This window comes from Diadema antillarum, unplaced genomic scaffold, assembly GCF_040938485.1.
Source record: "Diadema antillarum isolate AM-2024a unplaced genomic scaffold, OU_Dant_1.0 seq00000483_RagTag, whole genome shotgun sequence".
NCBI lineage: Eukaryota > Metazoa > Echinodermata > Echinoidea > Diadematoida > Diadematidae > Diadema > Diadema antillarum.
In genome coordinates, this window is record NW_027271446.1 from 1128854 (window position 1) to 1154614 (window position 25761).

Sequence of the window (25761 nt, forward strand, 5' to 3'; positions counted from 1 at the left end):
GATTTCTGATGATTTGTATATGTATACCTATTGCACCCCAATCAAAAGGGCTAAACAAATGTCTCTCTTCATAAGCAAATGGAGTCTACGTACATGTATACATTATCATTGTGTTTAATGTTTCCTTTATTACCTGAAATGTTTAGTTTTCTGTTTTAATTGAATGTAATTTAACTTCAGTTTGGAAGTATTCAAGTAAGCCTGAAGACACGTGAAAAGAACGTCGCTGCATTATTTTTTTCGCAAAAGTTCTTAATTTTTTTAATTATTATAATTTATGCAAATGAGGTGCATCAAATTTCATAAAATTCACAAATATATCAATATTTCCTTCAAAAATTATAATTGGATTCTAATTCTTTGCAGAAAGTATCCCAGAAGCATTGTCAACAAGATTATATGGTAATATTTTCAAATTTCAAAACATTTTCTTTGTATTGTATTGTTTTCCGAATTTCTTATGTATTCTATTGTTTTTATTTCTTATGTATTTCCTTGTTTTTAAGATTTTTTTTTGTTTTCTAATCTAAAATTAGTTGATGTGAAGTCACATAACATCTTTTAAATGGCCTAGAAGATTGAAAAAGCTGTGTTTTAGAGCAATTTATGAAATATGCTGCTTTGCACACAAACGTATGGGAAAAGCAGGTTTTTGCCAAATTTTGGGCAGACATGCACTTACGAAATGTCACGTGACCTCGCGACCGGTGGTCGGATTTTCGCAAAATTTATTTCAAAAGAAAAAAAAAGTCACCAAAAATTATCACGCGATCAGCGGCGGTCGCGCGGCAGCAGAAAATTTTTGTACGGGGGGGGGGGGGGGGGGTCAATTTGACCCCCCCAGTGGACATAGGGTTAAGGGAATCTCTTAACCATGATTAAGTTAAAGGAAGCACATAGTTTAAGGGACTCATGGCGAGTGTTTTATTACACAAGTGTTAATGGTGAAAATGGCCACAGGACAAAAGTTCCTTCTAAGTCAGCAATATTTAATTCTCCATTTTCAGTGCCACAAAAATCTTCTTAATGTGTGTAATTATGGAAGTTATATCTCACTATAATAAATGCTTTTTCCTGACCCCCCCCCCCCCTACTATACTTCATGATCAATTTTGCCAAAACTGGTTTATGTCATTAAGAGACAATGCCGACGAACTGTTCAATACAGTTAGAGGAAGGGTGGTAAACAAAATCCAGCAGTCATATCACATGTATCACATTTTTAAGTATAATAAATTGTTTCTTCCATTACAAAATATTTTTGCAAGCAGGTCTTTTTATTTTGTTCACTAGTACCACATAAAATACTCCAGGCATTGCATGTCATCGTTAGATTTGCGATAGTATATTTAATTAGTTAATGCTAGAGTTCCATGTAATTATCTCCCAAAGAATTTAAAAGGTGGGTGATCCGTTCCACAGCATCATCCCCCACTTTACCGTATTGCATATATGGAGATTTTGGAACCACATGAATGTTAATATTTTCTCCATGATCCCTTTAGATATGAACAAAATATTATAGAGGGCTAGAGGATTAAAAAATTAATAAAGAAATCTTTTATATACATGCACATCTGACATTGCACCATTCTTGGTGTCCTCATACTCTGTGACTGAAGTACATGTATGAATACAGAGTTTCAAAGATGATGTTCAACTATGTGATTGTTTGGCAGAAGTGCATGACCACAGGAAAGATGCAATAGTATTATTATAAAGTCCTGATATTTGAAATCATATACAAGATAAGATTTTGAGACGAATGAAAGAGAGCAGGCACCAAAAGTCAATATATTTTGAAAACCTGCTCAAAGTGGCATTGTATTGTGTGCAGGTGCTAAAAATTGCTAAAAAATGTTTGATATTGTGCAAAGTTCCCTTAAATTGTGCAAACTTTTCCAAAGTTTCCTGAAAATGTGCTAAGTTGCACAAAATTGCTGGAAATGGCGCAAAGTTGGGCAAAATTGCCTAAAATGGCGCAAAGTTGTACAAAATTGCCTGAAATGGTGCAAAGTTGCGCAAAATTGCCCGAAATGGCGCAAAATTGCACAGAAATGCCGGAAAATGGCACGAAGTTGCGTAAAATTGCTGGACATGGCGCAAAGTTGCGCAAAATTGCCGGAAGTTGCGGAAAATTGTCAGAAATGGGCACAAAATTGCCGGAAGTTGCGGAAAATTGCCAGAAATGGGCGCAAAATTGCCGGAAATGGCGCAAGGTTGCGCAAAATTGCCGGAAATGGCGCAAGGTTGCGCAAAATTGCCGGAAATGGCGCAAGGTTGCGCAAAATTGCCGGAAATGGTGCAAGGTTGCGCAAAATTGCCGGAAGTTGCGGAAAATTGCCAGAAATGGGCGCAAAATTGCCGGAAATGGCGCAAAGTTGCGCAAGCAAATGCAAAGTTGCCTAAACTTGCATGTCAACTTTGCATAATGTTGCGCAATCTTTGTCAATTTTGTCAATTTTTGGCAACTTTTGTCAATTTCCATTGTGACATGGGGCCTAGACCTACCAATCTGCCACACTGTGGGTTGTAATTGTATTGTACCGGCACGAGCGCGCGGCGAGAGGATTTCGATACTACAGGGCGTATCAAAAAAAAGTTACACTCTTTTTTTAATTGTCTGAATTACATTTCAAAATATTTGGAAGATTTTTTTCATATTTATGGAGGCCCAATAGTCTCATCTATCAAGTGCAATCAACAAAACAAATTTTTGTTCACGCTTGGCTGAACACTGACGCTCTTTGTCCAAAGTGTGAAAAATGACTTACGCCAAATTGTTTGTTTGTTCGTTCATTTCCATCTGAGAAGATGGCTGGATTGAAAGAAGATGGAAATTCAGCCAGCAATCCAATGCTCTTTTGCTCTTGTCAAGCTTTGATTATGCCATGATAGTCTGAGATTTTTTTTTGTCAGCTTTATCGTAATTTTAATGATTTCATTTCTAAATCAATTGGTGAGAATTATAGAGTGTGTAATTACTTCAAGATCTTTAAAGCACAGTTTTCACAATACACGCACACATCAATAGGCCTACCATATGCCAATTATTCATTAATGCAGTAATGGTACCAAATTAATCAACATTCAAATCATTCATCCTATAGTGAATCAACTGATTGATCAATTAATCAATCAATCGATCAATCAATCAATCAACCCATCAATACATCAACCGATATATAAGTTAGTCAGTCATTGAGTCGTTCAGGGAATCAACCCAATAATCAATTAATCACTTTTCAGTCATTGAAATAATCAATCGGCTGATTGAACGAATAAACTAACAAATAATCAAACATTGATCAGCCGATTGATTGCTTGATTGATTGGATTGATTGAATGATCTGAGGACGCATCAATTTTATACTTTTCTTCTTGACTCGAGTGACTGGCATGTGGGTTCGATATGTCTGTGCATGATTTGTGATAACTGTGCTTAAAAGATCTTGATGTTAATATCAACCTTCCATAACACAATGGAATCATTTAAAACATATATGACAGAAAATCGCCAGAAAATGCCTAAAGTAGCATAACATAATCAAAACTGTGAGCAAAAGAGCAATTTGTCTGAATCTGAAAACACTTATTTGAACTGCTGGCTGAATTTTCCATCTTCTTCAATTTGGCGCAAGCCATTTTTCACACTCTGGACAAAGAGCGTCTGTGTTCAGCCAAGCGTGAACAAAATTTGTTTTGTTGATTGCACTTGATAGATGAGACTATTGGGTATCCATAAATTTGGAAAAATCTTCCAAATATTTTGAAATGTAATTTAGACAATTTTTGAAAAAGTGTAAAGTTCTTTTTGATACGCCCTGTATAATACTATAGACCTAGTTTGGGGCGGGGGGGCGTGTTTTTTTTAGACGGCGCAGATTGGGGACCCTAAAAATCTACTGGGGACCCTATCCCTAAACCTAACCCTAATCATAATCCTAACCCTAACCATCAAACCCTAACCCTAACCCTAAACCCCAACCCTAACCCTAACCCTAACCCTAACCCTAACCCTAACCAAAAACCCTAACCCAACGTATTTATGCCCCAATGTGTGCCGTCTTAAAAAAAAAAAAAAAAAAAACGAGGGCGGGGGGGGGGGGGGGGGGGGGGGGACCACACTGGCAGGACCGAACCGTGCATACCGTACCCACGTACACCCACATCTACAAGTACGTCGGATGCACGTTTTGTTCTCTCGCGCGCTCGGCGGCACGTTATGTACCCATCGCGGCATTCGCACCGCTTGCTAGCTCACACGTAATGATCGTACTGGGCTGGGCAGGACGTCGTCGTCGTGATGGAAGTGTATCCCTTTTTAAGGCTGTGTGTTCGCTGAAAGTGCTTCGTTGATTGTGGAAGGTTTGTATGTTGCATTCATTATTCTACATGTAGGTTATTGTTGGACCATACCAACATTTAAGTTAACAGAACAGTGAATTAGGTTGACAACACGTGTCGTGTTTTAGGTCGGTTGCTAGTTCGCAGTGGCAGGTACTCCGTGTGTGAACGAAGCCGCGCGCGCGCTTTGTGTCGCATGCAAAGACCTGCGAAAGCGATTATGGTGGTCATTTTCGGTCACATACAAATGTGGGTTTTTCGTGCTGAAACAAAAGAAACCAAAAAAAGCGAACAGGTAATCGGTTGCGCAAGGCAAGGAGGGAAAACTGTAGGACAGATGTTGTGGTTTGTCTGTTGTAGCTGTGCCTATTTAATTTTTTGGCAGTGTATACAACAACACGTGTGTCTTTACCATCCAGCCACACGAGTGTACGTGTGCAATGTGGTTGTAGCCATGGCCCTACACTAACACGGTCGTTAGGCCTAAGTTAGTTGCTGGATACAGCTCAGCCACGCTCCTGTGTAATGTACATGTAACGTTACATAGGGATACACACACGGTAGGAGAAGATGATCGCCGTGCGTGCCTGTCAAACACGTTCGTAAAACGCCACCCAATCAGCTTGCTCACAAACCCAGCAAAGTGATTTTGAAAGTAGCCTCAGCAAAATCGTGAAATAGGCCCCACCGCAGTGTGCGTGCACCCGTGCGTTAGCAAGCAAGGGTAGGTCCTAGGGTTAGGGTTTTTTAGGGTTAGTTAGGGTTGTATTTATGGTTAAATTGGCCGTTAAATTAGTCGAGGGACATTAGGGAGTCCTTCCGAGAAGAAAGGGAGGACAAAAGATGATATCTGTGGAAATTGGCCCCACCGCTGTATCAATTTCGTGTAAACGCCGTTTGGTGGGGCCGCATTCACGAGTATTGTACTGTGGAAGGAAGCCCCACCGCCGTGCTTACCTACCGATGAACGCCACACGGGGCTGAATTCACGAGTATAAGGGGAGCCGCCGTAGTAGTACGGACACGCAGTGGTGGGGCCTATTTCACGAGTATGCCGTAACCTCATTTTCATACCTTTTAATATTGTTATTTTACAAATATATTTTTCGCTCCATTCTCGTCGTGTTTGCTTGATATGATGGGTTTAGAATTAATAGCAAAGTTACAACTGCCGCTAAATTGGGGGACTTTGGATTGACATCGCTGAACTGCCGGTGGTGTGCTAGTGATCGCTCAGCGCGCAGCTGCAGCCTAGCCAGCGCAGTTGTGCTGCCCGCCCCAGCAGCAGGGACCCGGACCCTCGCGCCGGCTACCTGTGTACGCTGGATCATGGATGCGCGATTTGCGAGTACCTGAACAAACGAAGGCGAAGTCTCAATAACGACACGATGTATGATCAGTCGTTAAAATCAAAAGTCCAAAATCAATTGTAACTTTAAATTCACCTCATCAAATCAAGAAAATGAGAATAAAGTTAAAAAAAAAAAAAAAAAATTAATTTGTCTAGATGGTGTGATAATATTAAATGGGATTAATCTAGGAGGCAGGTTCATGTTCATCGCTTTGCGTCCGGTGGTGCATGATCGTGTGTTGATGTGGCTGGCCGGCCACGCACACATTGCCGCGTGTTCCCCGCTACGCAATAAAAAGCTTCTTCGTATGTGTGGATATGTACATTACATACGAGTGTGGCTGTATCCAGCAACTAGGGCCATGGCTACAACCACACTCTTGTGGCTGGATGGTAAAGACACACGCGTGTGGTTGTATACACTGCCTTAATTTATACGGGCCGTGGCCGTGGTGATCCGATCGGGTGAATGGACAGTGAAATGGCCCAGTGCAGTGGCAATGCTTAAAGTTGCGCTTGTCTTCTCTCATGCAGTGCACAGCAGTAGCCCAGTCACTAAACATGCTAAATTTACACGTATAGGCCTAATGTTAAACTTTACACTTCACTGCACTGTACACATAGTCACATGCCCCTTGTTGGGCATCTGGTCGGACTCGAGATTAGATTTTGGGGATTTTTATGTTTTCAAAGAGTGATGCAAAGAAGCTTGAATCAGTTCAGAGGAGAGCAACAAAGTTGGTATCAGAGGTTAAATTGTTGTCACATCCTGAGAGACCCGAGCATTTGGGGATTCCATCCCTAGAGTATCGATGTGAACGTTCAGATACATGATTCAAGTGTTCAAAATTTTGCATGGTATGGAAGACTTTGATCCATTGTTACACGCGGTCACAAGTTGAAGTTGTATAAAGGAAGGTGTCGAACAAGTAAAAGGTTGAAGTCTTTCAGTCAGAGAGTAGTAAATACTTGAAATAGCCTTTGTGCAGATGCTGTCGTGGCAACATCTGTGAATAGCTTCAAGTCCAATCTCAATGATCACTGGAAGCAGAAACATAACAAATTTCATCCAGATTGCATTAACTGATGATTCCGTGGATACAGTACAACACATTAACCGGAGGGCCAAACCCCAAAAAGTCGCTTACTTAACGAGTGAGTCGCACTCTCTCTACAAACTAAGTAGACCATGCTTATTTTCAAGTTTTTATTGTAACAAACAACATTCCACTGGTCTACCTCAAAAAATTTGTTGCGAAAGCCTCCAAATCTAAGATGGCGTCCAAGATGGCCGCCATATTTCCTGAATTTGTTATTTGAAAGATAGAATTTGATAGAAAGATCAGATTTCAACAAATGTGATGTCATATGAAAGAGAATAAAATTTTCTACAAGTTGATACCATTTTTGTGGGTTATTGTGATAAGTGGATTGAGATTTTAAGGAAAAAACACTCATTTTTTTATATTTTTCTGAAAAAAGGAAAATCATGAAAATGCTTGATTCAGCATAAATCACAGAAAGACTGAAGGATTATCTTAAAACGTTTCAAGAATTTTGTTTGACATATCATTAATATTTGGAGAAAATTAGGGGTCAGTACCGTTTTTGGTTCAGGAGTTATAATGTCTCAAACTTGAAAACTCACTATGTAAAAATGGCCACTTTAGTTGTGACAATACCTTGTTGGTCATAAAAAGAGCCTGCGCGCGCCAAGACTACTACACGCACCACTGACACTGGCGCTGGTAGCAGTGCCAGTGGTGCGTGTAGTAGTCTTGGCAAACGCAGACATTTTCTTTGACAAACAAGGGTTTGTGCCTGCAAACTAACTTTTCGTACCAAGTGGTAGCTCAGGTGACGCTGATTGCTATTATTTCAAAGTAGATTGTTCTAAAGCAGATGAGATGAAGCAAAAATATCTTTCAAATAGAGGCAGAAGCTTGAAACAACCTTGCTATAGAAAGTTTAAAACAAAATCTGGATCAATCACTCAAAAAATTCAAGATTGCAGGCCATCAAAGCTGGCATAGTGTATTGCGCCAAAGTAAATGTATCATTTCGATTTTGATACAATTTTGTCTGTTTTGCTGTCTATTTATATGGTTTTTATATATTCTGAACATTTTAATGCTATTTCAAACCATCTTAGGTTTTTACGGAGACATTTTTTTCAGAATGCACCATGAATATTTCTCTAAAAAGTTATAAAAAAAATTAAATTAAAAATGTTTATGAAAACCATGCAGAAATTAACATCTTTCCCATATAATCAATATTTGGAGAAAATTAGAGGTCAGTAGTGTATTTGGTTCAGGAGTTATAATGTCTCAAACTTGAAATCCCATTTTACATAATTTGCATTTACACGCATCTGTTCCCAAAGACGTCACAGAGGGTCAAATCCAAGATCGTGCTTACTTTTCGAGTTCCACTCTCTCCATAAACAAGACCATACATAATATTAAGCATACTAAGCAATGTTCCGTGAGTACACCTCAATAGATTTGTTGCAAAAACCTCCAAAGTACAGATGCGGTCCAATAGGGCCGCCATTTTTATTGAAATTAACATTTAAAACATAAAATTTGATAGAGACATTGGATTGCAACACATTTGATGTCATATGAAGGAGAGTAAAACTTCCTAAAAGTTGATACCACTTTAGCTGTGTATTGTGATAAATTGGGGGGGGGGATCCATATTTTTATATTGTTTTGAAAAAAAGGAAGAAATGTGAAAATGCATGATTTAGTATTTATCAAAGAAGAACTGAAAAATTATTTTGAAACCTGCGATTGAGATTGAGATTTACTGAGATTGAGACATAATTCATATTTCTGGAATTACAGGCAATATCATACACTATTGACAAGTTAACGTCTAAAACTTGAAAAAATTACATTTATGCATTATAAATTTTGCATACAATGTGTTTACATGGTCACATGTAATACTGTAACGGTCTAGTGACTTGCAAGTACCTGCAAACTAACTTTTCATGCCAAGTGGTAGGTGACGCTGATCGCTATTACTGTAGCATTTCATCATAGTAGATTGTTCTGAGGCAGATAAAATTGAACAGAAAGTATTTTCCAAAAAGAGATAGGAGCTTGGAATTTGGCACAAATTTTGCCAATGTGTAATATTTAGCGATAAAAATAGTATCCACACAAAATTCAAGATGGCGGTAATTAATCGAGGTTGTCGTTCAAGGCATTATTTACCATTAGTGCACGTAAAACAAAAACCCAGCTTTACTTAATTCCTCAAACTAGTTCTAAACTGTGAGTTAGGGATAGAACAACTAATGTACAAACTGAAATCAGTATAATTAATGCTAAATATTGTTAGATATACTAAATAGATCTGATAAGAATGTTTTTTTTTTATATACTAAATTGTCAACAGTTATGGCCATGGTTTCTTGAAAAGCAATGGTGATATCTCCGTATGTTTTAGGCTTTAAAGATAATAAAAAGTTTCGGTACCTCAAAAGTGTCCTTGAATAACCTTGTCTTAGTTTGTGTTTCAGGTTAAAGTACCTTTCATATAACTAACACTGTGAGACTTACTCGCCCCAAAGTGCTCTCATGTCTTAGTAATCATGCAATTAACTGCGACCAGCAGCCCCATACGCATAGCGACCAGCAGTCCCATACGCATAGCGTAATCGGGCTTCGCATTGTAGCATTCAGGATCATGACAGATTTAGTATCGCAGGGTAAATGTCAACTTAAAATCCCATAAATTCTTCAATTTGAAGACTTACCAATTAAGTTGAAGTATTGAAAACAGGCTTCGGGCAACGTTTGGCTCTGCCTATAGTCCCTTTCTGTTCGAATTGATGACTGAATGTGACTCGGTCGACAGGACCTTAGGAGAGCTACATACAGTACACTGAATACTACAGCCAGTGCATGCGAACACATCACATGCACACAAATTTCAAATCCATGAACGGATAAGATGTTTGTGTGCGCATGCGCTGGCCATGGTATCCAGTGTATGTAGCTCTCCCAAGGTCCTCTCGACCGAGTCACATTCAGTCATCAATTCGAACAGAAAGGGACTATTGGCAGAACCAAACGTTGTTCGAAGCCTGTTTTCAATACTTCAACTTAATTGGTAAGTCTTCAAATCGAAGAAATTTTTGGATTTTAAGTTGACATTCACCCGCGATACTAATTCTGTCATGATCCTGAATGCTACAATGCGAAGCCCCATTACGCTATGCGTATGGGGCTGCTGGTCGCAGTTAGCTATGCGTACAATGGGCTGCACGCTGCTGGTCGCAGTCAGTGGTTTCGTACAATATTTATCGACGCTGTACAGCGTCGGCTCTGGTACGAAACCATTATTGCATGATTACTAAGACACGAGAGCACTTTGGGGCGAGTAATTCTCACAGACAACGTACTTTAACCTGAAACACAAACCAAGACAAGGAAATTCAGGGAAGCTTTTGAGGTACCAAAACTTTTTATTATCTTTAATGGTAGAATGTTTTGTAATACAACTAACCTGCACATATAAATCGAATGTGATATCTCTCGCAATGGTAGAATACCTTTAGTGTGTTGCGTCAAAGTTAAATCTCAACTTATAACTTATAATTTGATATATTTTTTTTAATCTTCTTATATTGCTGTCTATTACATGTTCCTATACATCCGAACGATATTGTGCTAGTGTAAACCATATTGAGGGTCTTTTTTTTTTGGGGGGGGGGTGTAGCTCATTCCAGTGTTAGGGTAAGGCCCAGTCTTTGATAAAAAAGAAATGCTTCTGTATCAAAGATATGCTTTTTTACTTGTATGTTACTCTGCTGTTGTAGAAACGCCTGAATGATGATGGTATATGTGTAATAATGTCTGATCCGTAGATGTCCTTGAAAGCCCTTCTGATCCTAACCCCCCCCCCCCAAAAAAAAAAAAAAAAAAAAAAAAAAAAAATCCGACATGGCGGCAATTTCTCAACTTTGTTGTGCGAAATGTGTTGTGCGAAATTACTTTTCAGTATATTGTTCGAATAAAATTGTCCAAATTGATTATTCGTGCTGTATATTCACATTTACAAATAAGCATGCTGAAACTGTATTTTCTGTTACCAGATTTGTCTTACATTGTCTTTAGGCTAATTTCATGTGGGTTATAGTGTCACAATTGATCTGAGCTTATGCCATTGGTAGATGCTTTCCCATATTAGATATCAGGATCACTCGAGAGTGAAAATGTTCATTTTCATTCATTTTAGAGTGACCTCGGGGATCACTCGAAGAGTGACAAGTGATCCCTAAGGCAGGGCTCGACACTAACGGTGGTCCGGTGGCCCGGGGCCACCAAAAACGCACGTCGGGCCACCAAAATGTCAGAAATGAAGAACATAGGTGGCCTGATCGGGCCACCAAAAAAGATCGGATATTTGCCTTTGGGCCACCAAAAATAAAAGTTAGTGTGGAGCCCTGCCTATTAAGGTCACTCTAAAATGAGTGAAAATGAACATTTTCACTCAAAAGTCACTCCAATTTCACTCTAAATTCACCGTTTTCTTGTTATTCACTCCTCACATCAAAAGCAAAAACTTCCACTCGATTTGGGTTTTTTTTTTCTTTTTCGGAGAGTAGAATATCACTGGTTCTAAAAATGTGTCCATAAAAACCTAAGACGGTTTAAGTTAGCACAACAGACAAAATTGTATCAAAAACGAAATAATACATTTACTTTGGCGCAATTTTATACACTATGTCAGCTTTGATGGCCTGCAATCTTGAATTTTTTGAGTAATTGCTCCGGATTTTGTTTTAAACTTTCTATAGCAAGGTTGTTTCAAGCTTCTACCTCTATTTGAAAGATATTTTTGCTTCATCTCATCTGCTTTAGAACAATCTACTTTGAAATAATAGCAATCAGCGTCACCTGAGCTACCACTTGGTACGAAAAGTTAGTTTGCAGGCACAAACCCTTGTTTGTCAAAGAAAATGTCTGCGTTTGCCAGACACGCACCACTGACACTGGCGCTGGTAGCAGTGCCAGTGGTGCGTGTAGTAGTCTTGGCGCGCGCAGGCTCTTTTTACGACCAACAAGGTATTGTCACAACTAAAGTGGCCATTTTTACATAGTGAGTTTTCAAGTTTGAGACATTATAACTCCTGAACCAAAAACGGTACTGACCCCTAATTTTCTCCAAATATTAATGATATGTCAAACAAAATTCTTGAAACGTTTTAAGATAATCCTTCAGTCTTTCTGTGATTTATGCTGAATCAAGCATTTTCATGATTTTCCTTTTTTCAGAAAAATATAAAAAAATGAGTGTTTTTTCCTTAAAATCTCAATCCACTTATCACAATAACCCACAAAAATGGTATCAACTTGTAGAAAATTTTATTCTCTTTCATATGACATCACATTTGTTGAAATCTGATCTTTCTATCAAATTCTATCTTTCAAATAACAAATTCAGTAAATATGGCGGCCATCTTGGACGCCATCTTGGATTTGGAGGCTTTCGCAACAAATTTTTTGAGGTAGACCAGTGGAATGTTGTTTGTTACAATAAAAACTTGAAAATAAGCATGGTCTACTCAGTTTGTAGAGAGAGTGCAACTCGACCTCTGTTTTTAGCTTTTGGCCCCCCGGTTACATGGATCTCCTCAGGCTCAGGATTAAATCCTTTGAATGGCCCTCTACAAGTTTTCAACTTACTGGGCGTCATCGTAGGTAATTCAGGTAATTATTGCTATTTCACAGAAAAATTTCGCCAAGGCCGCGAATGGACATCAAACGCAGAATTCATTCTTTAAAATTAGGGTGTCTGATCGCGCACTGCCAACCCTCGAACAAAACGCGCCCCTATCTCATAACACGCAATAGAACACATGGAGCCGCGCGCCTACGGCTACGCCATTTGACCCATCATTTTTGTGCCAAATTTTGCCTTTATTGCCAAATCCCCAGACCATGTTGTAATCGAACCCTGACAAATTTGGTATCATATGAAAGAGGAAGTTTTTCTCCATATATCTTATCAGAACGGCGGTACATGAATCCGACAATAAATTTATGTAAACATCGATAGAATCACATTTATCCCCATATCTCGGCGTCTGTTTCGCTACTTGTATCGCCGTGAGACATGCTAGCCGTTGAGGATATGCTGAATCCAATGGTGTGGTTAGTGTCAGTTTTTCTCTAGCTCCACTTCTTGGTGTGGCGATATTGCCCTCGCAATAATTTTTTGGTCATAGTGAACGTTTTCATACTGCATCCCAACACGAAATCTCACTAACATGCACAGTGCAGTGCCAGAAGACCGTATAAAGGCCGTACAACTGTATAAAGTGCACACTTGCTCGACATAGACACAGCATGCACATGTGATACGGCTTCGCGCCATGAACACCATGTGGCTGCGTTGCATGTTGAATTAAAATATGCAGGAGCCCCAAAGGTAATGCGCGAAAGTTATCATGGATCTTTGCATACAAAGCCACGCATATTGAAGATGTTTGCTGCAACCAAAAAAAAAAAACATTGCAAGGGGTGTTTTAAAATCAAGATACACAGTCGAAGACATGGAGCTAACGAAAAACTAACCGCACCATCGTATTCAGCATTTCCTAAACTACTCACTTGCCTCATGCTGGTTCAAGTACCGAAGCAGATGCTGAGATATGGATTTATTTGTGTTTCTAACAACATTTACACCAATTTGTTGGTGGATTCATATACCAGCGCTCTCATACAATACAGAGACAAACTGCTTTCAAATGATACCAAATTTGTTTTGATTTGATATCAGCATCGACTGTGAAATGCAAGAAAGGCAAAATCTTGCTCAAAACTGCATGCCAAAATCGGTGCACCACTCATTTGCACTGTGTCCTATGGGAGTTGTGTGTTGTAATATAATACATGTAGGGCACACAATCGTCTGAAGGTAGGAAAGGCATGATCTGACACCCTACTGAAACTTGTCGACTCTGCTGCCAGCTACACTGTAGCTAGGTGTGCCATGGGATTGTGCGAGGATATGCACCAGCCACGCCATTTCCAGCGCTGCGCTGTGGCCAGCCTGTGCAGGAAGGGTATGACTGTATACTTTTCATGAAAATTGAGGTTTTTTGGAATTCGTTATATTTTCTTTAAAGGACAAGTTCACCTTCATAAACATAAGGATTGAGAGAATGCAGCAATATTAGTAGAACACATCAATGAAAGTTTGAGGAAAATTGGACAATCAATGCAAAAGTTATGAATTTTTAAAATTTTTGTGTTGGAGCCGCTGGGTGAGGAGACTACTACAGCGTGTAATGTCATATGCGTACAACCGTATAAAGAAAATGTAAAGAAAATTCAACATATTTTCACTTTTTTCGCATAATAAAAGAGCACTTGACTTGCCGCTTTCTAAAGGCAGGGGGAATAATATTACCCATAACATATGTCGGTAACGAGTCAAGGGAATGTGTACTTTTTTCAAAAGATGATATTTTGTGAAATTCTCTTTATATTGTCCATATATTGTTGTACGCATGTGACATTACACACTGCAGTAGTCTTCTCATCCAGCGGTTACTGCACAAAAACTTCAAAAATTCATAACTTTTGAACGGATTGTCCGATTTTCCTCAAACTTTCAATGATGTGTTCTACTAATATTGCTACATTCTCTCAATCCTTGTGTTTATGAAGGTGAACTTGTCCTTTAAATTGTTGTCCAAAATGATGTCATGAACTGTAGTAGACTTATTATTATCCAGCAAGCGAAGTCGCTAGATAGATAAATTTTGAATCATATGTCTGATTTTCGTCAAACTGTCACTGCTGTGTTCTACTTAATATTGCTGCATTCACTCAATCAACAATTAATCTATTAATATGTTTTGGTTTTAGTCTCTCATTGACATATGTACCGTTCCATCTCTCTTTTTCCAGGTTTGTTGAAACCCTACTGAGTCTAGTGCCCTATTGACCACATTGAAACTTATTGTGTCTATAAAGAGAAGGAGGCCTCACGTAAGCCTTCACACTGACACCAGACTGACTGTTTCAGTCATGTGGTCTATTCATCTGTCCGTCCGTCCGTCGCCCGTCCGTCCATTCGTCCGTCCATTCGTCCGTCCTTCATACTCTTGAAGTCTTCATGGTGACAGCAGACTTTGAGAGCTGTTCATTGAATCAACATCCTAAGTCTGTCGTCTTTGGGTTTGTGTAGTCGTGCGTGCTACATTTGCATCATGGCAGAGAGCAAGAAGCTGCTCTTCAAGTTGGTAAGGGCTAAGATCTCAACTCAGGCAGACTGAAGCACAGGGAGTGAATGTTAGTTGAGGCAATGTGTGCAGTTTGTCGCTCCAAGGTTACAAACTGTCATGGGGAGAGGGCCAATGCATGGAAATGAAGTCATCTGAAAAATGAATAAATAAGTAAACAAATAAATAGATAGATAGATAAGTCTTCTCCAAAAGCAAAAGTGATTGAGCTAAGTTCGTACTGTGAGTTAGTGCAGTGGTCACTATAGTCTCTCATAGGAGATCTTTGGGGATTCAAGGTAAAGGTAAATTTTCACAATTTTATCTTCTTTATAAAATGCATGGTCTCAAACTTGAATAAGATATGCATCTGTTCAATTGGGCACCAGAATAGGCCCAGAAACCTTAAACTAGGGAATCTATAAAAGTCTTTATTTAAACCAGAAATGATAGAGCTGAAATACTATAAGTAAAGAGTGCAGATTTACTGTTGCCAATATGATATCCCGCAAAGACCAATTTTCTGAAAAATTTTCTGAAAAACGCATGGTCAAAGTTGTCGCCAAACTTTGCAGGTAATATTACTAGGGTGATATAAAATGGGCACCACCACACCCCCTCCCCCTCCAAAAAAAAGTAAAAAAAAGAAACAGTCTTTATACAAGATTTTTTTATGAAAACAAAAATGTATTGAGTGAATACATTAGTGTTTTTTTTTTCAATTTTTTTGTTTATTTGTTTGTTTGTTTGTCTTTTAACCCTATTCTAACTGGGGGGTCAAATTGACCCCCCCCCCTCGACATTTCGCGCCACGATTCCGCAACGCGCAAAGATTTTGCCGTGTCGTTTCATGACTTTTTTCATTGAAGTCTCCCGCATATTTTGAGGCCAAATTTGCAATGTCCGGGTACACCGTTCTGAAGTTACGCAATGTTTTGCATATGCATGTCAACCTGAAAACAGCTCAAATTCATGATTTCGTGTGCAAATCCAATGCAAATTGTGTTCTTTTGTTTAATTGATATAGATTAGATTATTTCAACTTTTGGACATCAAAATTAATCAATTCTAATGTAGATAAGCTTGAAATAGTGCCTGCAACAAATTTTTGCCAAAAACAATAGAAAACAAAAGGTCGAAAAACAATGAAATACATAAGAAATTAACAAAAGAATAAAAAACAAAAGAAACTGATTTTGATTGCGCTATTTTTTTACAAGAAAATTGTTTGATGTGTCTTGAGGAAGTCTGACACAAAAATTTAGCAATCCTTCATTCTTTTTGATGGAGTTAGAGGTGAAACTATGATTTCATGCATAAATTTGCATAATTAATATATCAAAAAATATGAAATCAACATTTTTCTATTGTATGACCATGTAATCTTGTAGTTGACATCCGGCTCTATGTCCAGGCAAAATTTTGTGGCGATCGCGCAATCGGCGGCCGAGATCTGAAGGGGGGGTCAAATTGAACCCCCCCCCCCCCCCCCCCCCCCCAGTAAAAACTTGGTCTCAAATAGCCCAGTTAGAATAGGGTTAATGGCATATCAAAGGGTTGCCCCTTGGGACTGGGACCAAATTAGGGTCCAGCTTCACATTGAGATCCTCTTTGAAAACACATGATCTAATCCTCAAGTATTTGAGACAGTGGGGTAGAATGTATGGACACCATGCTCCCTGAGTCACCCGAGTGTGCTGTTCTTCGAAGGTAATACTGTAGTCTGCAAGACTGTGTGGAAGATGAACTTGCTATACTCGGGTGAATGCTGAACCCACTGAGTCCTTAATTGTGACAGAATAATAGCATGATCAAAAATGGCATTGTGCAGTGTATGAAACTGAAAACTTGAATACATCTAAATACCCTCAACTGTGTAGATGTAAATGTAAGTACTTGACAATGTACCCCAACAATGATACATATGTGTACTTTTCATGTTAAAGAACACGTCTACAGTGCCGTCTGTCTAAGAACCTCTCTTTACGTCTTCCTTTGGTGACTGCTTTGGACAGTCATAACCATACTCCTACTCACCAGTTTAGTCATCACTTGAGTATGTTGCATCGCTTGATTCCAAGGAACAAATGCGATACAGTGGATTCCCGTTATAACGAAGTCCTCAGGACTGGCAGTTTTCTTTTGTTGTATCAACATTTCGTCATAACCAAACCAATAAACAATAAAAATATGTAAACTAGATTATGTTCCAGCCCAAATTTGTACGTCGTTGTTACCAGAATTTTTTTATAACTGTGTTCGTTATAATGGAAGTGCACAGTTACTCATTCCAGTACATATAAGTGTAACCCATGTATTAGAAATAACTCTCTAGCAATCAATTATATTTTGTATTTGCACAGGCCACATCTTCAAAGTACAGAAGGAGAAAGGGACAGATGGCACCGGCATCTCTTGATGGCCCAAAGGGGAAGCTAGAGGATGATACTGATGAGATAGTATGGTGTAAGCAGTGCTTCAGGCGTGGGGAACGGAGCATCATGCGCCTGCTGCAGATTAGTGAAGACTTGGCAGTCTGTGTGTGCGACAATCAAAAGGTACAGAATTTTTGTTCACTTTATAGAAGGGTTGTGCTTGATTTGGGGGAAACGTGCCAGACAAGCTGCACTGATTCATTTGATCAGCCCACTTCTAAAGTTGGAAGAGCCAGTGTTTATCAATTACAAGTCCATGCAGTGAGCATAATTAATTTGCAGTAAAAACTTGCAACTACAGAACTATCAATTTCTTATATTTTGCAAGTCTAATATGTCACAAACCAGGACTTTTCAACAATTTTGCAAGAGGTCAAATTCACAATCATGGAGTGCAGTAATATCACATGCCTTGTTCATATACACTGTATACATTGTGCTGTGTACTCCATACGATACTTCACATTAGTACACATGCTTGTCACATTCATGTCAGGTTCAGAATACATAATACATTTTGCGAATAGCATGCAATTCTCAATACTCCTAAAAAGAAAACCCATTGAAGTTTTTGTGTGATATTGTGCTTTTTTTTTCCTCAGCTTTTCTTTGTTTGACTCAAGTTAATTATTAAACAATGGTACATTTGACCTCTGTCATGTATAATGTGTGTGCGTGTGTGTCACGCTTTTTGTGAAGAGATGCACACCTACCCCTAGACCTGATAGTACAGTCAACCTTGGTTAAGTCGACCTCACATAAAACAAAGATCATTTCATTCCTCTTCTCTTTATATTCTATTGATTTTAATCCTTTTTAAGTTGAAAGTTTTCTTAGTTAAAAAGTGTATTTCTTCAGTCCAAAAAGATTTGACTAACGCAAGGTTCAATGTACGGGGTAACACAGCTAGCTCAATCCAAACAGTGTTGCCCACACACAGCCACATGGAAGATTTTTTTTTACAATGTTTTCAACCCTGAATGTTTGTATTTGTCATACAATGTATGTCTGTTTAGCTATACCATGATACATTCATGCTTCTGCTGTTACAAATGTACCTAGAGTTACTATTGCCTTCTTTTGCCACATTAACACTTGGTTTCGTGTCTGCTTATTGTTTCTGCTTAGAACTCATACAAACTCAGTTGTAAGTGCTGTATTTGCCAGTGATAAGGCCACACTATTCTCAACAGAAATAAAGCAGTAAAGTGTGGCCTACACGGCAGCACAACCAAATCATGGTCTTTTCCACTCGGCAAATCACCTGCTTAACTGTTGTGTCATTTAGTAAAATTGAAAATGAAACAAACACACACACAAGTGTTAGGAAACATTTTAAACATTACAAAAATGCTGATGAAGTTTGTTATCACTGGCAAATACATTATTGATAATGTGTGATGCTTTGTTCTTTGATATAGTGAAGTTTAGATGGAGGCTATTTTTTTGTTTGTCTCCATTGTTGTAGTGCACATCACTCCCCCAGCTGGCCCCTGGTTGTAATCTCATTGTAGAGCGCCGAGCAACAGACATCGGTAATCCCAGGAAGAAGAGGAAAAGACTGAGTAGTCTTCCATCCAGTCATGGACCGAAATCAGACCAAAGTCCTCTCAACTGTGGACAAGACTGCAACTTCCATTTAGGGAGGAGCCAGCAGTCTCCTGAGAATTATTCACCACTACCCTCAACCAGCGTAGTCCAGTGGACTAATGAGGCTAATCTTTGCTGGCTGGATGTGTCAATGATGCTGTTAGTCCTAAACAACAGTCTGAGACAGTGTCATAAGTTGATTGGTGCAGAGACTCCACTCCAACAGCTATGTCAGGACTTTGATAAAGCACAAAAACTGCTGTCAGCTAGTCCAAATGCTATAAATCAGCATGAAACTGACACACTCACTGATATAAGCAATACACACTGTGATAATCAGCTAACTGATACACTCACTGATATTAGCAGTACACACTTTGATAAAGGACAGCCAGCTGACACACATGACAATCTAGGAGATGAAAGTTACCTCAGTGCCTATCTCAGGGAAGAGCTATGTGGACTAGGGGAACTTGCATCGGATGGCGATGTCCCTGCTTTGAAACATGCTGACAGCTCCATTGATTTCAGTAGGAACAGTAGCACCCATAGTTTTGGCGCTGATAAATGCATTGGTATTCACCAGTCTCATAGTACAGTACATCAAATGGACAGATGTATCGCAGCTTTGCAACAGCCCAAGGCTATGTCTAGAGTTGATGCAACCACACTTGGTCCTGCCGTTGCCTTGCTGCAGAGGAAGCGCAGTGATCTGCTTGAGATGTGGAAAACTAAAGTCCAGCATGCAGAGGGTGAAGAGAGCAGTCCAGTGACAGCTATCCCTGCACTATTACGTATAGATGGGACTACAGAAGAACACTTTTCCACATGGTATCGCCGCGAGTTTTATTGCTTCGCCTGTGGTTTCACCAATGTAACATTGTAAGTACACAGAACAAATTACAAGGAAAGTAACTGTTAAAGGGGCAATGAAAGGGCTAGGCAAGGATCTTCAGTGCATTTGGGGCCTTGGATTTAAAAATTAGAAGATGACAGTTAAAGTCAGATATTACTCTGTATCCTCCAGTCTGTAAAGTTGAATAGGAGAAAGCAAGATGACTGCTGCACGCCAGTATTATTTATTACACTTACCGGGTACCCATATTTGGAAGTACCATTGATTTCAAGTGCCATCCGTCCGTACCCCCTCATTTCCCTCAATGTGTGATGATTACTTTACCTTTTACAATATTGTTATAATAAACAGTTTGAGGACTTATTAAAGTATTACAAAGTTTATACAGTTGATTAATCAAAAGGCACTGGTTTGTTGGTACAAGAAATGCTTATCATTTCCAAGATCACTACCTGAAATCATTTGTTTGTGTTAAATCTACATATCTCTTAAAAGATATTCAGTTTGATTTTTATTTTTCAAGGGAATGGCACAAAAGGAGACACAATTTGCAGTTTATTAGCAAGGCTTGAGTCTTCAGCAGGATGTGAAATATTTCATGAATGAGGGTATTACCTAATCATTTCTGAGTTTTCATATGTAGTTGTCTTCCTGTGTAGTTGGCTCTGTTGAATTAAAAGTTTCCATGGAAATGTGCTGGGAAAGGTCATAGTTCATCTAAGGGGGAAGAAATGTCTTTTGTATTCCTTAAGATTTGTATAATCATATATTTGCTCTAAGTGTTATTTATATATGTGTAACTGTCTTCTTTTCTTCATCTACAGTCACCACAACATTTTGATGTCTGTGACTGCTGTCTCAACTGATTTCAGCATGCGATGTCCCACAATGCATCACAACTGCCCACATTGTCACGCTGAGGGACAGACGAGTCGTCTGGTATATCATAGGTAAGCCCAAATATGTGTTCTTTATGTACACGGTATAACACCTTGCTTGGTTGGCAGGTACCATCAATGTAACAATTACTGGATATAGCAACAGTGCCCTCACTATGGAGCCTTTGGCAGGATCTAAAAGTACTTCCATCAAACAAACAAGTGCTCCAATCACTCACATATTATATTGAGCTTGCATGTTTGTGAATGTGTGTATTACATTAGTGTGCTATAGTAACTGGGTCCGCTCATGTCCAATACATGTGTACTGTGTGTCCACATAGCAACGAATGGAAATACTTTTACACGTAGCTACGTCCAGTGGCTTCAATGTCGAGCATGCAGCAATAGACAGCATACTTTACACAGTGCGTATATATCAATGGCAGGTACCCATATATCAAAAGAATAGAGCCTTCAGCAAAAACCTTCGCACAATAATATGTAATGAATATCGTTTCAGCTGTCAGTATCAACACTGTGACATAATTTTTTTTTTAAGTTTGTGTTTATAAATATGTATATATTGTGCTTCAATGTGTTTTTGGTGACATTTTAACAAATTCCCTTGAATCCCATAAAAACAAAAGCAAACTAATAAATCAGACAATGTGCACTGCTTTCTTCGACCTGTGTTCTTGTATTCTGAACCATATTGGATGACATTTGAATGAGTGAAGATAAACAGACAGCAGCTCACAATATTCATGTCAGTACCAATACAGAGAGTTTTCCTGTCACACCACAGCAGCTTCCTTCAGAAGAACCCAACATTTCTCCTGTTTTTGTCTCTTTGTAGGTTGCCAGCCTGTCCTCTTGTACACTTCATCAATGGTCTGCATGTTGAAGACAAGTTGCCATGGAAACAGAGACACTTCCAGCATGGTGGTCATCACTTTGAGTTGAGGAGCATCATCCAGTACAAGAGGAATCCTAACCACTTTGTCATCTGGATCCGACATCCTTCCAGTAAGGAAAACTTGCATTATATTGGTTTTGATGATGCACAAGTCCATTCTATCAATGATGTTATAACTGCATTGATGCCACTCATATATTATGTATCTGTGTGCATAGACAACGCTACACTCTAGCACTGGTCTGATGTCCCGACCAGTAAAAATCACTGTTGGACTAGTAACTATTTTTCAGGAATGGACCAGTAAAAGATGGACAAACTGAGAACCTACTGGTCCTACATGCAGGTCGGACCAAAAGAAAAAATGGGATAGTGTGCTGCCTTGGCATAGATAGATATACATTCATTTATTACCTCCGCTAAGGGAAGAGGTTATGTTTTCGTTACCGTTGGTTTGTTCGTAAGTTCGTTCGTTTGTCCATGTCCAAAATAACTCAAAAAGTAATTAACGGATTGGGATGAAACTTATAGGAAAGGTTGAGAATGACACAAGTAACAAACGATTAACTTTTGGTAGTCAAAATCATGCTTTTGAGCAATTTTGGAGTCAACACATTTTTTCAAAGGGGCATGGCTTTAAAACGGTATGCCCGAGAGCAACAATTTATGTCTCAAAAGTTGCACGATACTTTAAAGAAAAAAGTCATAAAATGTCGCGGCGAGAGCATCACACGTTGCAGAATAATCACGCGAAACATCGAGGGGGGGCCAAAATGCCCCCCCCCCCCCGATGGGAATGGGGTTAATGAAGTGTCACCCCTGTCAGGATGAAATGTCTTTGTAACCGTTTGTCATTTCCAATTCTTGCTTCAGCTGAGGTGACTCTCTCACATGCAAGAAGAGCTTAATTTGAATTGACTTTCTGTAGTCCTACATAGATCCATTTATGTAGCAACCTGTTGGTGCCCCCCCCCCCCATATTATTGTAAGGAGAAAGTCATGGTGGGAAAATTTTGTAATAATAGTAATAATGAAATCTTGTATTTAGTTCATTATAACAGGGTTTGCCTGCGTGCCAATTGCTGACTGGGGAAGAAAAAAAAGTATCAAGTGCAAAGTTCATTTACCATTTAAAAGGTGAAATTTAGGTTATAATGTACAGATGAAGAAAAACAAGATCATCAATAATGCATATTTCTCAATTTTATCCTATCCCTATTGTAGGAGAACTGTGGCTGAAGTGCGATGACCTTTCCGGGGTACTATGTCATTGGCAGTCCAAGCCGCCATCCATCCCTCCTAGAGAAGTGCACATCCTTGGTTGGGAGAGACGAGAGGGTCACTGTGATGCCTGTGTGTCACTACAGAAAGAGATCAGCCACATTCAAAATTCCTCAGGTCATAGGGAGGACATTGTTTCAAACAGACCTGCACCCCATAGCAGAGATTCCAACACTCACTTTGTCCCTCTCAGCAAACAGAGTTGTCCAGTCATACAGGCAGCAAAATCAAATGTTCCAGTTATGCGAGATGTGTCTCTTACAGCCAGTCAATGGAATCCTGTATGTCCATCATATGAACACACACCCAATGAACTCACCATAAGCACCCCTCCAGGTTCCCCAGAACATGAGCTGCTAAATAAGAATGGGTCACAGTCTTATGAAGAGCCATCCTTAGTCAATGGAGTTTTTACAGAGGCCCCTAAATCTTGTTTTGATCATGTCCCCACCTGTGAATCAAAGCTTCTCTTTCCTGGGAAAGTGGAACAGTCAGTCCATGATAAAGTCACACCCAGGAACACCTCGCACAAGAAGAAAATAGCCCCCCTCAGGAAAGGAGTCATGACAGGTGTTAAAGTTCAAAGGAAGGTTACAAACTTGTCAAAGAACCTTCCAAGATGCCTGGAATCCATTCCTCCACAGCTCATCATCAAAAATCCCCAGAAAAACATTGTTGGATCAGTGCCAGCTTCTTCCTCACATCAACGGCAGTCAAAACATGGTCTGTCACTTAAGAAGGCTCTGCATGCCTTGAATATTAACTCATCACTAGGAGGCCAAAGGGGAACCATGTCTGAGAAGGACTTGAGATTACAGCCACAACGAGGCTCAGGGAGTGAGATCAGAAACACTACAGCTCAGGGCTATAAAGTGACAAAAGTTAATAAGATTCCTCGTCAGAAGTGTGACTCTTTCAAAACTTTCCAACAAACTAAAACAAAAACCTTTTCTGGTTACCTGCACAAGAGAGATCTTCCAGCCCAAGGAGAAAAGGTAGTTAGAGAGGAGTCCAGGCTACATCTTACTGGTAACCATGGTGACAGCTACCAACCTAGCATTCTCCTCACACCAACATCATCTGTTTCCAGCCCCAGTGCCTGCTCAGACTCGAGCTCTCTTTATGAGAATCCTGCTTCTCTTGCTGGCGTAGAAGAATCGGGGATGTTAATGGCCAATGTCCAAAATTTTTCCTCTACCATGGATGCTCTCTACCAGGCTTTGGACATTAATGTAGATGTGACAACAAAGATGCAGAGTTCTGAAATGAACTTTGATGACGATGATGACTCATTTCTGGAAGGCTTGCTGAAATGATTCAGACTAGTCATCAGTTTTCACTATTCAGTGAAAAGTTGATAGAGTGGTAGCTATGATTTACTATCATATGAGGTTTAAGATGTAGTTTCAGGTGAATAGGTACTCTTTTAATAGGTTGTTGTGTGGAGGAAAGAAATAACCAAATATGTGTGCCCCATCCATTCTGACAATAATATTCCTCTTAGATTTACTACCCAGTGCAGTAAAGTTTATGTTACTGCTGTTTTTCTTTTCATTTGTCTGGAAATCAGTGCTTGTTACACATGCTGTCAGGCAAAATAGATGTCAATACTGGAGGATGTTAACTAGTATTTAGTAGCATTGAAGTCATTGTGCTTGAAAGTTAACATAGGACAAAGTGACAGAGAAAGTTAACTCTTCACTTATAATGATGCCACACAAAAATACAGTGTCACCATGGGCCTCATATAACCAGCGCTTTGCAATATGTCTTGCACCAATTATCCATTAGAGAAATCTGGGGAAAAACAACAAAATGCATCCAGTGTGGAACAATTCACCAAGGTAACAGTAGAAGAACATGCTGAAGGAATAGCAGCAAGTATCTGTGTGCAACAGTGATTCTTCTCCAATCTTGATGCAAAAAAAAAAAAAAAGGATAAAAAGTTACAATAACCTGTGCATTATCCGTGACTTGGTATATGTACAATTAAGTCCAGTTCTAATAAGGTCATGAGAACTGGCACATTTTTTTCTCATGTGAATGTATGTCCAGAGATATCTGGTTATATCGATGCCATCAACACCACTGTATTTTCCTCTAAATTGGCAGATCCTCTTTACGGTATCCAGTTTATATCCAGAAATCATTGGAGAGAAATGTCAGTTACGATTTGTATTAATGTTTGGTATTAGGGGAGTTGTTTTGATTTATGTGAATCATTGAATTGGAATTCGAAAGTTATAGGCATGTAAACCAATCTTATTTTACATAATGAAATGATTAATCCGCAAATCTCATGCAAGTCAGTGTACAGGGGATTTCAGACAATTTTTAGGCTGGCACAGAGTTAGTAGACAAATTGTTCATGTAACACATGTACAGTTGTATGAAGATTGTGACATGTTGTCTTGTTACCTTTGAGAGTTAAATTTTTTCACTTCTTACCCCTTACTGTGGCAGAAACTTCGGACCTGAGAGAATTTCAGCCACAAGTCTTGCAAGTAAATTAATTGACAGATCCACCCAAGATCAGCTGGGTTGACAATTTTCCTAACATCTTAATGTGAACCCACACTTGAATCACTTCTGCCATAACATCTCTTTGCCAGTACATGCACATGTAATTCCTTGTAATGGACCCATTATGATCACTTTTACTTAGACATGAAAAAGAATAGTATGAATTGTTTTCATCAGTATTCCAATTTGACTGTAATCTCAAGAACAGTCTGTCACAGCACAAGCCAAGGAGCATGAGACATAGACATAATCCATTTGACACACTCACAGACATACTTCCAGTCTACCTCCATGCAGTATGTTAATCAGTTAGTTGACAACGCAGAGA

General features: G+C 39.2%; 1 protein-coding gene across 1 annotated transcript; it reads left to right on the forward strand.

The window, feature by feature from the left end:
- Positions 1-4265: 4265 nt before the first annotated feature.
- On the forward strand, positions 4266-25761 carry LOC139733577 (uncharacterized). The gene is made up of 6 exons (XM_071644386.1): positions 4266-4368; positions 17315-17509; positions 18855-19858; positions 20657-20782; positions 21570-21739; positions 22854-25761. Exons 2-6 carry the CDS (start codon positions 17351-17353, stop codon positions 24224-24226), a joined length of 2832 nt encoding a protein of 943 aa, XP_071500487.1. The 5' UTR covers positions 4266-4368; positions 17315-17350; the 3' UTR covers positions 24227-25761.